The 12,580-nt window shown below is 39.9% G+C and overlaps 1 protein-coding gene across 1 annotated transcript; it reads left to right on the top strand.

Annotated features, from left to right (window-relative positions):
• The first annotated feature begins 3,174 nt into the window (after positions 1–3,174).
• Positions 3,175–8,960, top strand: LOC142237843 (uncharacterized). The gene is made up of 7 exons (XM_075309288.1): positions 3,175–4,323; positions 4,395–4,549; positions 4,611–4,719; positions 6,074–6,174; positions 6,232–6,354; positions 8,315–8,438; positions 8,534–8,960. Exons 1-7 carry the CDS (start codon positions 3,429–3,431, stop codon positions 8,782–8,784), a joined length of 1,758 nt encoding a protein of 585 aa, XP_075165403.1. The 5' UTR covers positions 3,175–3,428; the 3' UTR covers positions 8,785–8,960.
• The last annotated feature ends 3,620 nt before the right edge of the window (positions 8,961–12,580 follow it).

Raw genomic sequence — 12,580 nt, 5'->3', positions numbered from 1 at the left:
ACATATACTCCCAAACATATTTTGCTTCAAGCATATACATTTTTGGGTATTGCCCAAACATTTATATGTTTGATCTCTTCCAACATATAATATGTTTGAAAGCATATTAGTCTAAACAATATATGTTTGGGTAGTCTAAGTTCCAAACATTTTGTATTTTTGCATCCAAATTCAATAATGTTGTCTTCCAAAAAACAATATGTTATTATGTGAACATATAATATGTTTGGAAGCATTTTGCACCCAAAAATATTATATGCTTAAAAAAAATTCTCCCAAACAATATTGTGCTCAAAATTTTATTTATTTATATATTTACAATCATAACGAATTATGAAAATAAACAGGTAATATAGGTGCTAACAACATAGGTTTTCGACCTGAATGCTCAAAATTTTGTTTCTGCCCAATTGTATATTCCCCCACATCTTTCTCACTTCCACGAGATTTTTTAGTTCTTAGCACCTTTTTCTGTAATACAAACATTGTAGAAGAAATTATTCAATTGTATGATTTTTTTTTTTTATTTTAATTTTACCTTTTGCCGGACGGGGATTCGAACAGCGGACCACACAGTTTGTAAGGATCAAAGAAGTAGCTGCTCAATTGCCCAAGGAAAAATAAAATGTTAATTTTGTAATAACAAGCAACAACCACCAACTTAATTCAATATCGCTCCCTGTTAAATAGCGCTCCAAGCTACTAAACACATATATGTTTATAGGCTATTTCTAAATTAATATATGTTTGCATCCAAGCATATTATATTTACAAACATTTTATGTCCCAAACATAATATGTTCTAACATATATGTCCCAAACATGTTATGCTAGTTTATGAACATTATATGCTTGCACTCAAAAATATTGTGTTTAAAAATTTGTGTTCCAAACATATAATGTTTATAGCCAAACATATGAAAAACAGCCTTTTTCATCCGTGTAGGTTCTAACATTTATTGCCATTTCATTTGCCTTTACGTTTCCTCTTATTCCGACAGATACAAGCACGGATCCTGCCGTATTACCTTCCCTATTCTTTCCATCGTACCCTAATGTGTTTCTCAGCAGGACCACGTTCCGAATCACCTATTCGATATAGTAAAATCTTGACTTAGTAATTCCAGGGTAGTGCCAAAGATTGTATTCCAAGGTCTCATCATTCTCAAAAAAAAAGCGCCATACATGTATCATCCTCTGCTGCTCCTATTCCGCACAGGTGTGCTCTCACTTCTAGGTGCCCTGTCATTATTTCCACGTCCCTCCTGAATGTCGCCCTATTCTCCTTGTGTAGTTCTCCAGGCTTTTTCTTGTCTAGTTCCACATCTCTTTATGTGCCTCCATTGGTCATTCATCCATCTCGGTCCGCTTTGCCTCTATTGGCTTTGAGCTCTATAAGTGCATTTCCCTATCTGTCCTAACTTTTATTGCCTTTACGTTTCTTCTTATTGCGGCAGGTCCAAGCACCCATATGATCGTATTCCCTTCCCTATTCTTTTCATCGTACCCTTAGGTTATTTCAGGAACTCTAACGAATTCCCTAATTTGTTTTCAAGCTGGGCCAGGTTCCAAATCACCTCCTCAACAATAAACAAACAGGGCAAAAGCAAAGGTAGTGTTCCAAGGTCTCATCATTCTCAAAATACGGCACAGATATGCTCTCAATTCTAGGTTCCCAGTCATTATTCCCACGGCCCTCTTCACTGTCTTTTCAGTCTTTTTATTGTCTAGTTCAACCCATTGTACTTTCGTCGTCCTTCCGACCGTTACATTGGTCCACATATATTTGTTTGTCTCCATTGCCCATTCACCCAACTCTACCCGCGTTGCCTATAGCCTTTGCATTCTCTAAGTTCACTTCCCTATGTGTTCAAGCTCTTATCGCCAGTTCATTTGCCTTTACGATTCCTTTTTTTCCAGCAAGTCCAGGCCCTCATATGATGCGGATCCTGCCGTATACCCTTCCCTATTCTTTCCATCGTACCCTTAGGTTATTTCAGGAACTCGGTGTATCTAACGAATTCCCTACTTTGTTTCACAGATGGGCAAGGTTCCGAATCACCTTTTCATCGATATGGTAAAATATTGGCTTAGTAAAGGCGGGGTAGTGCCAAGGGTAGTGTTTCATGGTCTTATCATTCTCAAAATATGCCCATCCTATTCGGCATAGAGGTGCTCTCAATTGTAGGTTCCCTGTCAATATCCCCACGTCACTCCTGAATGTCGCCCTACCCTCCTTGTGTAGTTCTCCAGGCTTTTTCTTGTCTAGATCAACATCTCTTAATGTGTCTCCATTGGTCATTTATCTATCTCGGTCCGCGTTGCCTCTATTGGCTTTGAGTTTTATAAGTGCACTTAACAATGCGTCCAAGCTCTTATCGCCAGTTCATTTGCCTATACGTTTCCTCTTAGATCCAGGCCCCCATATGAAGCGGTTCCTGCCGTATTCCCTTCCCTATCCTTTCCATCGTACCTTTAGGTGATATCTTTCTAACAAATTCCCCTTTGTCCGGCATGACCCGGCACCCATATTTTGGGGATCCTCCCATATTCCGAGTAATCGTTGATCGTTCTTTTGCATTCTAATACAGTTCGCCATCGAAACGTAATATCTGCTATTTCCTTCATTGCCCTTCGACAGGTTGTGAACGTGGACACCATAGTCTAATTACCCACCATCTACATTGAAACCTCCCAGAAGTGGACACTCAAGGTGGCCTAAATTTGGAAGGTGTCCCGTTATGAGAGGTTAATTAATGTGTTGATATAACAAACTCCTAACGGCAATTGTCCACTTTTGGAAGCTATCCGGTATTCAGAGTGTCTAAGTTTAAGAGGTTTCACTGTATATAGAAATTTTACAAAGAAATATGTCGTACATATATTTTTACTACTGCGGTTGGCAGATCTAACCTATGCCAGATTGATTTGAAGAATTGGCTGTTTAGTTTGCCACTATTCTAGATCTAAGATTTATGATACTAAGATAATTTAGAACTTGCTAAACATATCAAAAGCATTCATCAAAAATCTTGCTTACATTTTAGACACTCGTAGCAATCCCCGTTGGTAATTGTGGAAAAAATCTTCATTTCTAAGATAAACATACAATGTAGCTGCACTCAGGCATACTGTACCATTAGCACTATTAACCATAGAGATGAATCACTAAACACTAAAAGTAATTTACTATCACAATGACTCTGAAGCAAAAGATGCTCTGAAAAGTGAATGTTACCTTGGCACCTTGAAGAGAAGTAACTTGCACCAAATACAGATTCTTGTTGGTGTTGACACTTAATGCTCCAATTAAGATAAATGAAAAAGAAATGGAATTTCTTAGATGGCATAAAGACTACTTCGACTGGGGTATGTGGTAAATGTTGAGCTTCATGTAATGACAGTTGCTTGCAATACTTCCGTCAACAATGTCTTGCTTCAACATTTTCAAGTGGCTACCTCTACAAATTCTTGTAGTACATATCATCTGCAGTGAGAAATTTATAGCTTCACTTTATCATAATAGATTTATTACCTTAAGGAAATTAAGCACTAATCAAACCAACATGGATGAATGGCAGGAGGAAGATCATATGAAGAAAACCTCTGTGACAGTTGCTCATCCTAGGAATTTAATGATGCTCCAATATCGTCTCTATGAAAATCCTTATCAATTGAGATTTCGTCCTGAACATCCAATGCCTAGATTATTTTGGCATAAATTTCCCCAGAAGCAACAGGAACAGCCAATGACAACACCAATGCCTACAGAGGAAACAATGATTACAGAAATGCAACCAGAAGAACCTGAGATGACAGAACCCCCACTACCTCCTGATGAAGAGACTGAGACTCCCTCAACTGCAGCAACACCTTCGCCTATGGAAACTGATATGCCAGAAAATCCAACGGAATTTCCCATTGACATGATGATGACAACGACAACAACCGACAAGCCCAATACAACAACATCGACTACAGCCAAACCCCTGAAACCATCAACAACTTTCACTACCATCATGAAACCTCCAGGATACTTTCCCTTTAACCTTGTCAATAAATTAAAGAATCTATTGATTTTTGGTTCTCCATCCAAGGTAAATTTAATCCAAAAACATGGCAATGTTTTACCCAAAGACAAGACCAAGAGTAAAGGTTTCCTCAGTCTCTTCGAAGTAATTAAATTTGCCAATACCAAGTGTTCAGTGAATATGGGTGACATTCGCACCATGGAAGGTACTTGCTATCATGAGTTTGAATGCAAAACTTTGGGTGGCATCTCCACGGAGAGATGTGCCGATGGTGTGGGTGTTTGCTGTATATGTAAGTAACCTGCAGCATGGAACAAAACATCCCAGATGTGTGTGTTTAATGGCCTTTACCCCTTTCTCCAGTTCTAACAGGTTGTGGTAATAGTACAGAACAATCAGTGACTTATTTTGAAAGTCCCAATTATCCTCAACCCTTTCGTGATTCCATGATATGTGTTCTAACAGTGAATTTACGTAAACGTGTGAAACAAATTCGGGTGGACTTTATAACGTTTGAGGTGAGTTGAATACATGGGAAAATGAAGAAAATATTTAAAGATTTTGTTTTACCTATTTAAGCTTAATCGCCCTACCGATGGCAATTGTGAAGATGATCAATTTGTTGTTTCCGGCCAAAATATAAATTTTGTAGTTCCCACTCTATGTGGAATAAATACTGGTCATCACAGTGAGTAAGAATGTTAATAAAATTCTAAATATTTTCTTTATTACAAAAAGAGGTTGGAGCACCTGAAGAAATGTAACCTAGACACAGTGAGCTCCCGTCCCCTTTCCATGTTTATTTTCATAGATGGTATTTCGGGACATCATCATCGCAACAGCCACTCGCTTCATAACCGCTGGTCGGATTGCCCAGGTCCAACTTTCCAGTAGGTTGAGCTTAAATAGGTAAAACAAAATCTTTCCAGGTTGGAGCACCTGAAGAAATGTAACCTAGGCACAGTGAGCTCCCGTCTCCTTCCCACGTTTATTTTCGCAACAGCCACTCACTTCATACCCGCTGGTCGGATTGCCCAGGTCCAACTTTCCAGCAGACTCGACGGGACTCGCAAACAAGTGTGATGAACGCCGTCGTACTAACCCTGCTTATCCAAGAATAAGATAATTGAATCCAGAAATTATTAAGATAGTCGATCAGCACATGGTTACCAATGTCATCAACAGCGGGAAACCACCGAAGGCGATAGGCCCCGACGGAATTTCTATGATAATGTGGAAACATCTGGGAAAACTGGGAGTTGAGGACTTGACCAGACTCCTCAAATACTCGAGTAAGGGGATCTCCCTTCTTTCGCCAGTGCCAAGACGCTTGAAGCACTACTGCTCCCCATGCTTTTGGAGCATTTTCCTGCTATCAACCATTAATATGGGTTTCGTCAAGTACGTAGCACAACAACAGCTTTGCGTTCCATTTCAGCATACATAAATGAAGAACTCAACCAGCCCGAGCCATATCACATGACGATCCTCGTGTGGCTTGACCTTTCAAAGGTTTTCGATACCATCAGCCATGTCAGACTGTTTGAAAACACCTCCCTAACCGCCAGGAATCAAACGTTGGATTCTTAATTATCTATGCGGGCGCCAATCGTGTGTGGAATTTTGTGATAAAAAGTCAAGACCCTGTAGAGTGAAACAAGAAGTTCCCTAGGGTGGGGTGATATCTCCGGCAGTGTTCAACCTCTAACTTCTTCTATTCCACCCCTCAAGGAACCAAACGTTGAGTTCTTAGTTATCTGCGCGGGTACCAGTCTTATGTGGAATTTAGGGAAAGGAAGTCAAAACCCCGCAATTTAAAACAGGGAGTTCTCTCGGCACTATTCTCTACCACCATCCTGGCGGCGTAGAGATTGTATCATATGCGGACGACTGTTCAATCATGGCTGCTGATCACACCAATTATGTCCATGCTACAAATTTGAGATATCCGCCAGCGCCACATCCCCACTTTCTTTCGTCCAACTTCACAACAGAAAATTCGATTTAATTTTATTATATATGTTTTCTATTTTCCATTACAGTTTATATTCACGCTGGTAATTCTCCAGAACAGAAAATCTATCTCTCAATCTTTGCGAAAGTTCCAACTGGCTCTAGAACATTCAATATGAAGATAACACAGGTAAGTGATTTGGTGGTAAACCGTTGTGGTTTATTTTAGAAATATTCATCTTTTCAGCTGGAAGACAATTTAGCTCCTGATGGATGTTTACAATACTACACAGAACCTGAAGGCATTGTGAAATCTTTCAATTATGATATTGAAGGTGTGGTTGTGGAGGATAAATTGGCAACATATATGGTATGTTAATATTACAAAATATCCTTCGAAATTCAGCCTTTTTAGTGGTCTCTACTACACGTCCCACTATCTTCAGTAGGAACGAAGGTAGATTTTTTGGTTTCTATCCTTCTGGAGCCACATTATATAGTCCACATACCATTCCAACGGAAATATCCCATTAGGTCATGATAATACCCCAAAGCAACTAAACCTCTCATTGCAACAGAATATCCTCCTTGCGTTTGCAGTTCGGGGAAATGACTCTTGATGAACGATATTCATCTTAGAGATTCCATTCTGCTTCTCATACCATCCACCGGGGGTTCGGTCTGAGTTTTACACGGAAAAGTGGGTTTTTTGAGATTCATTTATTACGTAGTCTTCCTGTAGTTTATTTGTCAAAGATTCCTTATCCTCCGTCTTACCCTCAGTGCCTTTTTGGTAGACTCTTTGGAAGTCTTCAGAAAGAAAATTCCTCATACTCGCAGTCCACCTGTCAAGGGTATCCATGCTCCCTGAATTAATGCTATGTATATCTATTCTTCAGTGCGCTGATTGCCGTTTCACTTCTATTCATTCATTACCGCACTTTCGTGTATCTCCTCTCTTAGAGGGTCCTCCTCCTTAATCTCAGTGCCCTCCTTGGAGCGTTCTTCATACTCGCCGTCCACCTGTCCGCAAATTTGGGTTATTTAAGCTGGCAGTGATGCTCTTAACATCACAACGTCTTCGAAACTCTTTCCTAGGGTCCGCAGATCACCTCGTCTTCGTGTATATGCTTTGCCACGATTATTCTTCTCAACCTCAACGCTTTTTTTGTATAAGCTCCTGTATTCCATTTGTCAACGATTTCACAAGGTTCCTACATTAATGTTATGTGTATGTTAATTTATTTATTCAATCCATCAGTTTGCCATTTCATATCTTGGGATTCATTTATTACCTCGCCTTTCTGTATCTCCTTTTCAACAATTCCTTATGCTACAACTTGAACTCAGTGCCTGTCTTGTTAACTGCTCAAAGAGCTTCTCGTCAATCTTTGGCTTTTCAACGATTCGTTATGCTACAACTTAAACTCAGCGCCAGTCTTGTTAAATGCTCGAAGAGCTTCTCGACAATCCTTGGTTTCCCCCTCTTTAAAAATGACAAGACACGACGAATACTTTATCTATGTTTAACACAACTTCAAACCCTACACACGCAGTCTTTTACACTTTCGGCCCAAACTCTTCTGCCGGAAGGGAGAATATCATCAACTGATGAAGTTTTCTGGAAATCCCAAAACCATGCCTTTGATTTTGGTCAAAGGGGAGACCTTATCCAAGCTTAAGACAAGAAGGGTTCCAACCCATTCATCTTCCCTGTGACCTCCACATCCAGTCCTTTATTCTCTAGACCCGAACTCTTCTGCAGTGAGAAAGAATATCATTATCTGATGTTGTTTTTCCCCCCGGGATAGTAGCAAAGTTTTACTCTGTACGAAAATTGGAGACCTTTTGTTTTTTCGAGGAACTAGAAAAATTTCGTCTACATTATTTACCCTACGCCATTGTTTAAGTCTAAGTAGGAGTCAGAGCATCCTCTCGAATGTAGGTTAGGTTAGGTGGCAGCCCGATGTATCAAGCTCACTTAGACTATTCAGTCCATTGTGATACCACATTGGTGAACCTCTCGAATGTAGGGTAGAAGAAATTCTACTTTGATCCTCTTTATCCTCTCCAGTTGCTTTACCCGTGGCTGTTGCTTTGCATTGCTTTTTCTAATAGCGTTCTTTTCATCCACATCTGAAATTCTTTTAGTACTGTAGAATTTATCTCTGGTAGGAGTTTCACCATCCTATGATTCCGATACGTCGTGTCTCTGAGATCGACACGGGGCTCCAGAATGGGAAAACTTAACCTTATGAGATGAAAATTAAATCTTTTGGTTAAACTGGGACTCTTAGGGTTTAAATTTGGGTTATATTATTTTCTTCCAGAATAACATGAACTATGCTATATGCCTGGAACGTGGTAAAGGTGTGTGCAGTGTCAACTACATTATGGAACAAATCGGAAGTAATTCGGAGCAATTGGATTTTCAAATAGTTAATAAAAATGAAGGTACAAATCAAAATCATGACAAAATACCCTGTCCTCCCTTGAATTTAAATAAATTTAAAAATTATTTTTTTTTTGTTTGTTTTGTTTTTCTCCAGATGAAAATGATTTAGTTCCCGATGGCCAAGCGGGTGCTGGCATCTTCAATTGCCCCGATGATTTTGTGGCCATCAATCAGGTGCGCCTATGCGGTGAACGTTTTAACGATGGCACCACAAATGAAGATTTCACCGCAAATGCACCAGTTCGAGATGTCTCAGCGGGACCAATTATTTTGCCCTTTCGCAGCGATGAAGAATATGTGGGACGTGGTTTTCGTTTGTCATACCGTCAGGAATCATGTGTATAAAATCACCATCAAATACCAGCACCGTTACTTTAAGCCCATCATCGTCATCATAGAGCTAAGCTATGGGCCCAACAACCGGCCACCATTCAATTTTTATAGGAAATTCAAAACAAAGCGACAAAATTGTAAATTTGCATTAAATTTCTTTATGGTCATTGTTTGGTGTGGAGTTTGAATTTCGATTTGAATTTTTCTCCATTTCTATGGAGATGGGGATGACTATGGCTACAATGGTTATGGTTTTTTTGGGGGGAGTTATAATATGGAGGTTCTCTCCACTTGTTCCAGTTACGCCAAATTTAACATTTCATTAGTACCATGGGAATAGGAACATATGCCATGGCTAAGCTTAATGCAATTTCAACCACAGCAACAACACATCATCGCTACAGACAGAAAACAACCGGGTTTTGGTGTTTTGCATTATATTTCTTCATTCCCCCACATCCCCGGTCGAAAAAGTCCCTGGATATCTCCTTATTCATATACAATAACGCCCCTTGCTTGGAGATATATCAAACTTTGGCAGTTGTGTCTTTTTGTCGCTTTGATTCCCATGTAAATATCTATGCGATACCATTTCGGATGAATTCAATGGGTGAAGGAAAAAGAACCCAAAAAAAAAACAGTCACCATCTATGTGGCCACAAAGCCATGAGTTGAGTGAATGTTTGCTCGAGGAGTAGTGTATTCCTTGGTTTGTCGCCTATTTGCTTTGAGATTCATTTGATTTCCATCATCATCATCATTATCAGCACGGCTTGCTATCATCATCACACCGAATGAAATAGGACCATAACAAAGCGCCACCCACATGTCATGGTAACGTCTTAGCGACACAATCGACAACATTTCAACTCCTTTTGCTAATGTTACCACGGTTCTCCAATGGTACCAAGAAGCTGTTGTACAGGGAACGAATATGAATTTACAAGCTGCAGTACATACACCACCCTTTAGGTTTTCTCTGGGATAGTTTTTGGTTAATTTTAAATTCGTATGGCAACTTAATTTCCTGTAATACCGTTAGACAGTGGAACGTCAAAGAAATCTCGGGGAAATATTTGCACAAAATTTAAATCTTCCGAAGATAAATCCGGGTTAACAGGAGAGATATGTAACATTTTGAAGGTGCTCCGAGGATTCTACAGATGAGCTCGTCTGAACAGAAGGAAAGTATACTGGAACTTCTAGCAGATTATGTTAAGTTCGAAAAGATTTGAAACACTCAGAAATATCGCCAACATTGCTGAGGGGAGATAAAGCACCGATGAAAATCTCGCAAGCTAACCACTGGCCCATGGAGGTTCTCTACTAAAATGTCTGCCGGTATTACCAAGCAATCACCCATCAGAGTACTAACAATGAGAGCTGCCTGATTTCTTGTTTGGCTCAATGACAAAAGATCTTCACACTACGAATAGAGCCACCCTGGCGAGATAAAGTACCACTGAAAAACTTGCAAGCTAACCATTGAAGGCCCCATGAAGGCTCCCAACAAAAGTGCCGCGCGGTATTCACAAATTTTGACCAATCTAAATACGACCCTCGCCCGACAATGCCTAATCAGTAGATAACAATCGGGGAGGTATCAATGGAAATTTTGAAAGCATTGTTGGACCGAGGGAATGGGATCTCCCTGCACCATTGCAAAGAAAAGTGGATTGTAAAGAGATTCGTGTCCATGACACAACGGGCAAGTAGCAAGACTGACTTTTAAACTAAACTTGGAAAAGCTGGGTAAAAGACACCGAAGGCTTATAAATGGTGGTTAAATTGTAAGGGCCGTTGTTGAATGTGAACCACACCTAAACGCCAAGTTTTTTCCGAATTTTATTTGACATTTCTCTATATCAGACTTACTCAATTTGAACTATGGAGAGATACACAATCCAGCAACGTGTTAAATGGTTCCAAGAAATGGCAACATTGGATGATCAATTTTCGAAGAAAATCATCTTCAGTGATGAGGCACTGATGAGGCATCATTGGATTCGTCAATAAACAGAATTGCCGCATTTGGGCGAATGAGAATCCAAGAGTGATTGTCGAAAAACCAATGCACCCACAAAGATTGACTGTTTGGTGCGGTTTATGGGCTGGCGGCATCATCGGGCCGTATTTTTTCCAAAATGAGGCCGGTCAGGCAGTTACCGTGAATGGTGTTCGCTATCGTGAGATGATAACCAACTTTTTATGGCCCGAATTGGAAGATATGGATGTGGACGATATGTGGTTTAAGCAGGACGGTGCCACTTGACACACAGCTAACGAAACAATGGCTCTTTTGCGCAACAAATTCAATGGCCGTGTTATCTCACGTAATGGCGATGTAAATTGGCCGCCAAGATCATGTGATTTGACACCGTTGGACTTTTTTCTTTGGGGTTATTTGAAAGAAAAGGTGTAAGTCGATAAGCCAGCAACAATTCAAGAGCTAAAGGATGAGATAATTCGGCACATTAACGGCATAGAACCTCCATTATGCCTCAGCGTCATCGAAAATTTGGACCATCGGATGAAAGTGTGCCACCGAGGTCGCGGCGCCCATTTGGCCGATATTTTGTTCCATATATAATTGAGTAATACCAATATATCATAATAAAATAAAATTACAATAATTTCCTAAATAGTTTGTGTTTTGTTCAAAATCAACGTCGGCCCTTGAAATTTTAACCACCCTTTACATAACCCTGCATGACAGACCCTGAACCGAAAATGAGTTTCATGATGGGATGTTCACTACTGCAATACAGACTGATTGAACAGCGCCCCATTCTATGGCTCGTCAAAGACAAGAAGATACCCAACATGCTTGGAAGGGCTGACTAACACCTGCCAATGAGACAACGTTCGTCTTCTTCGGCACACGTTCGCCTGGAGCACTCCAATGTATAGACTATTCCTTGATCTATGGGCAGTACCAGGGGATCAAAAAAATTTTTTGTGATCTTTTGAACTACCTACGGTCTCAACTAACATGCGTATCTTCAATCGGTGATTGGCAAGGAAGCTCGCAAAAGTTGGGCACTAACTGAGAAGACTTATCCCGACTAAGTTAGGATAGTCTAATCGGCACGGCATTAGAGATGTAGTTCACAACTAAAACCGTGGATATATATATAGGGAACAGGCGAATCATTAGGTACACCCAGAGAAGGAATATGATCACTTCAAACATGTTTTAAGAGCAAAATGTTATTTTTGGGTGGTGACCATGTAACATGGTTTTCGCTACCATGTTGTTTTCTCGGAAATCATGTATCTGATTTCGGCAAGTAGGTTATAGTTGACGAGAAAATAACATTTTAGTGACAAACATGTTCACCATACAAAAATAACATTTTGCTCTTGAAACATGTTTGAGGTGATCATATTCCTTTTCTGCGTGTATGATTAGATTAGGCTAGGTATATTGTCAGTCCAGACTCTATTTTCAGTCCATTGTAATGTAATAAGGATTGAGGGACAGAGAACGTAAGTTAGATCGAATCTTCTAGCGATTCTCAGTCGGTCAAAAGGTCATTCATTCACACAAACCGACACTGGCCATGACATTCCAAAATTCTTGGGTTCTATCCTACTCAACTTAAAAAGATCACCAACGCTATTTTTCACATCTAAATTTGGAAAAGCTGGATAAAAAGTATACACTACCGAAATCCTGTTTTGGCTTGAAAACTACTGTTCTATTGGAAAAAGGCTTATCGACCAAACCGAAATCGGTGTAAAAAGATAAACCGGTCCACCGGTTTTGATCGCTCTAATAGCTAGCCCTCCCAACATAATCTTCACT

This window comes from Haematobia irritans, chromosome 1, assembly GCF_050003625.1.
Source record: "Haematobia irritans isolate KBUSLIRL chromosome 1, ASM5000362v1, whole genome shotgun sequence".
NCBI lineage: Eukaryota > Metazoa > Arthropoda > Insecta > Diptera > Muscidae > Haematobia > Haematobia irritans.
The sequence above is the reverse complement of the archived record's forward strand: the minus strand, read 5'-3'. Positions and strand labels throughout refer to the sequence as shown.

What these genes read in the sequence shown, in the direction of transcription:
- LOC142237843 (XM_075309288.1), top strand. Translation starts at nt 3,429, where the DNA reads ATGTCTTGCTTCAACATTTTCAAGTGGCTACCTCTACAAATTCTTGTA. An exon ending in TGTGGGTGTTTGCTGTATAT is followed by an intron (nt 4,324 to 4,394) that starts GTAAGTAACCTG and finishes CCCTTTCTCCAG; the next exon opens with TTCTAACAGGTTGTGGTAAT. An exon ending in AATAGTTAATAAAAATGAAG is followed by an intron (nt 8,439 to 8,533) that starts GTACAAATCAAA and finishes GTTTTTCTCCAG; the next exon opens with ATGAAAATGATTTAGTTCCC.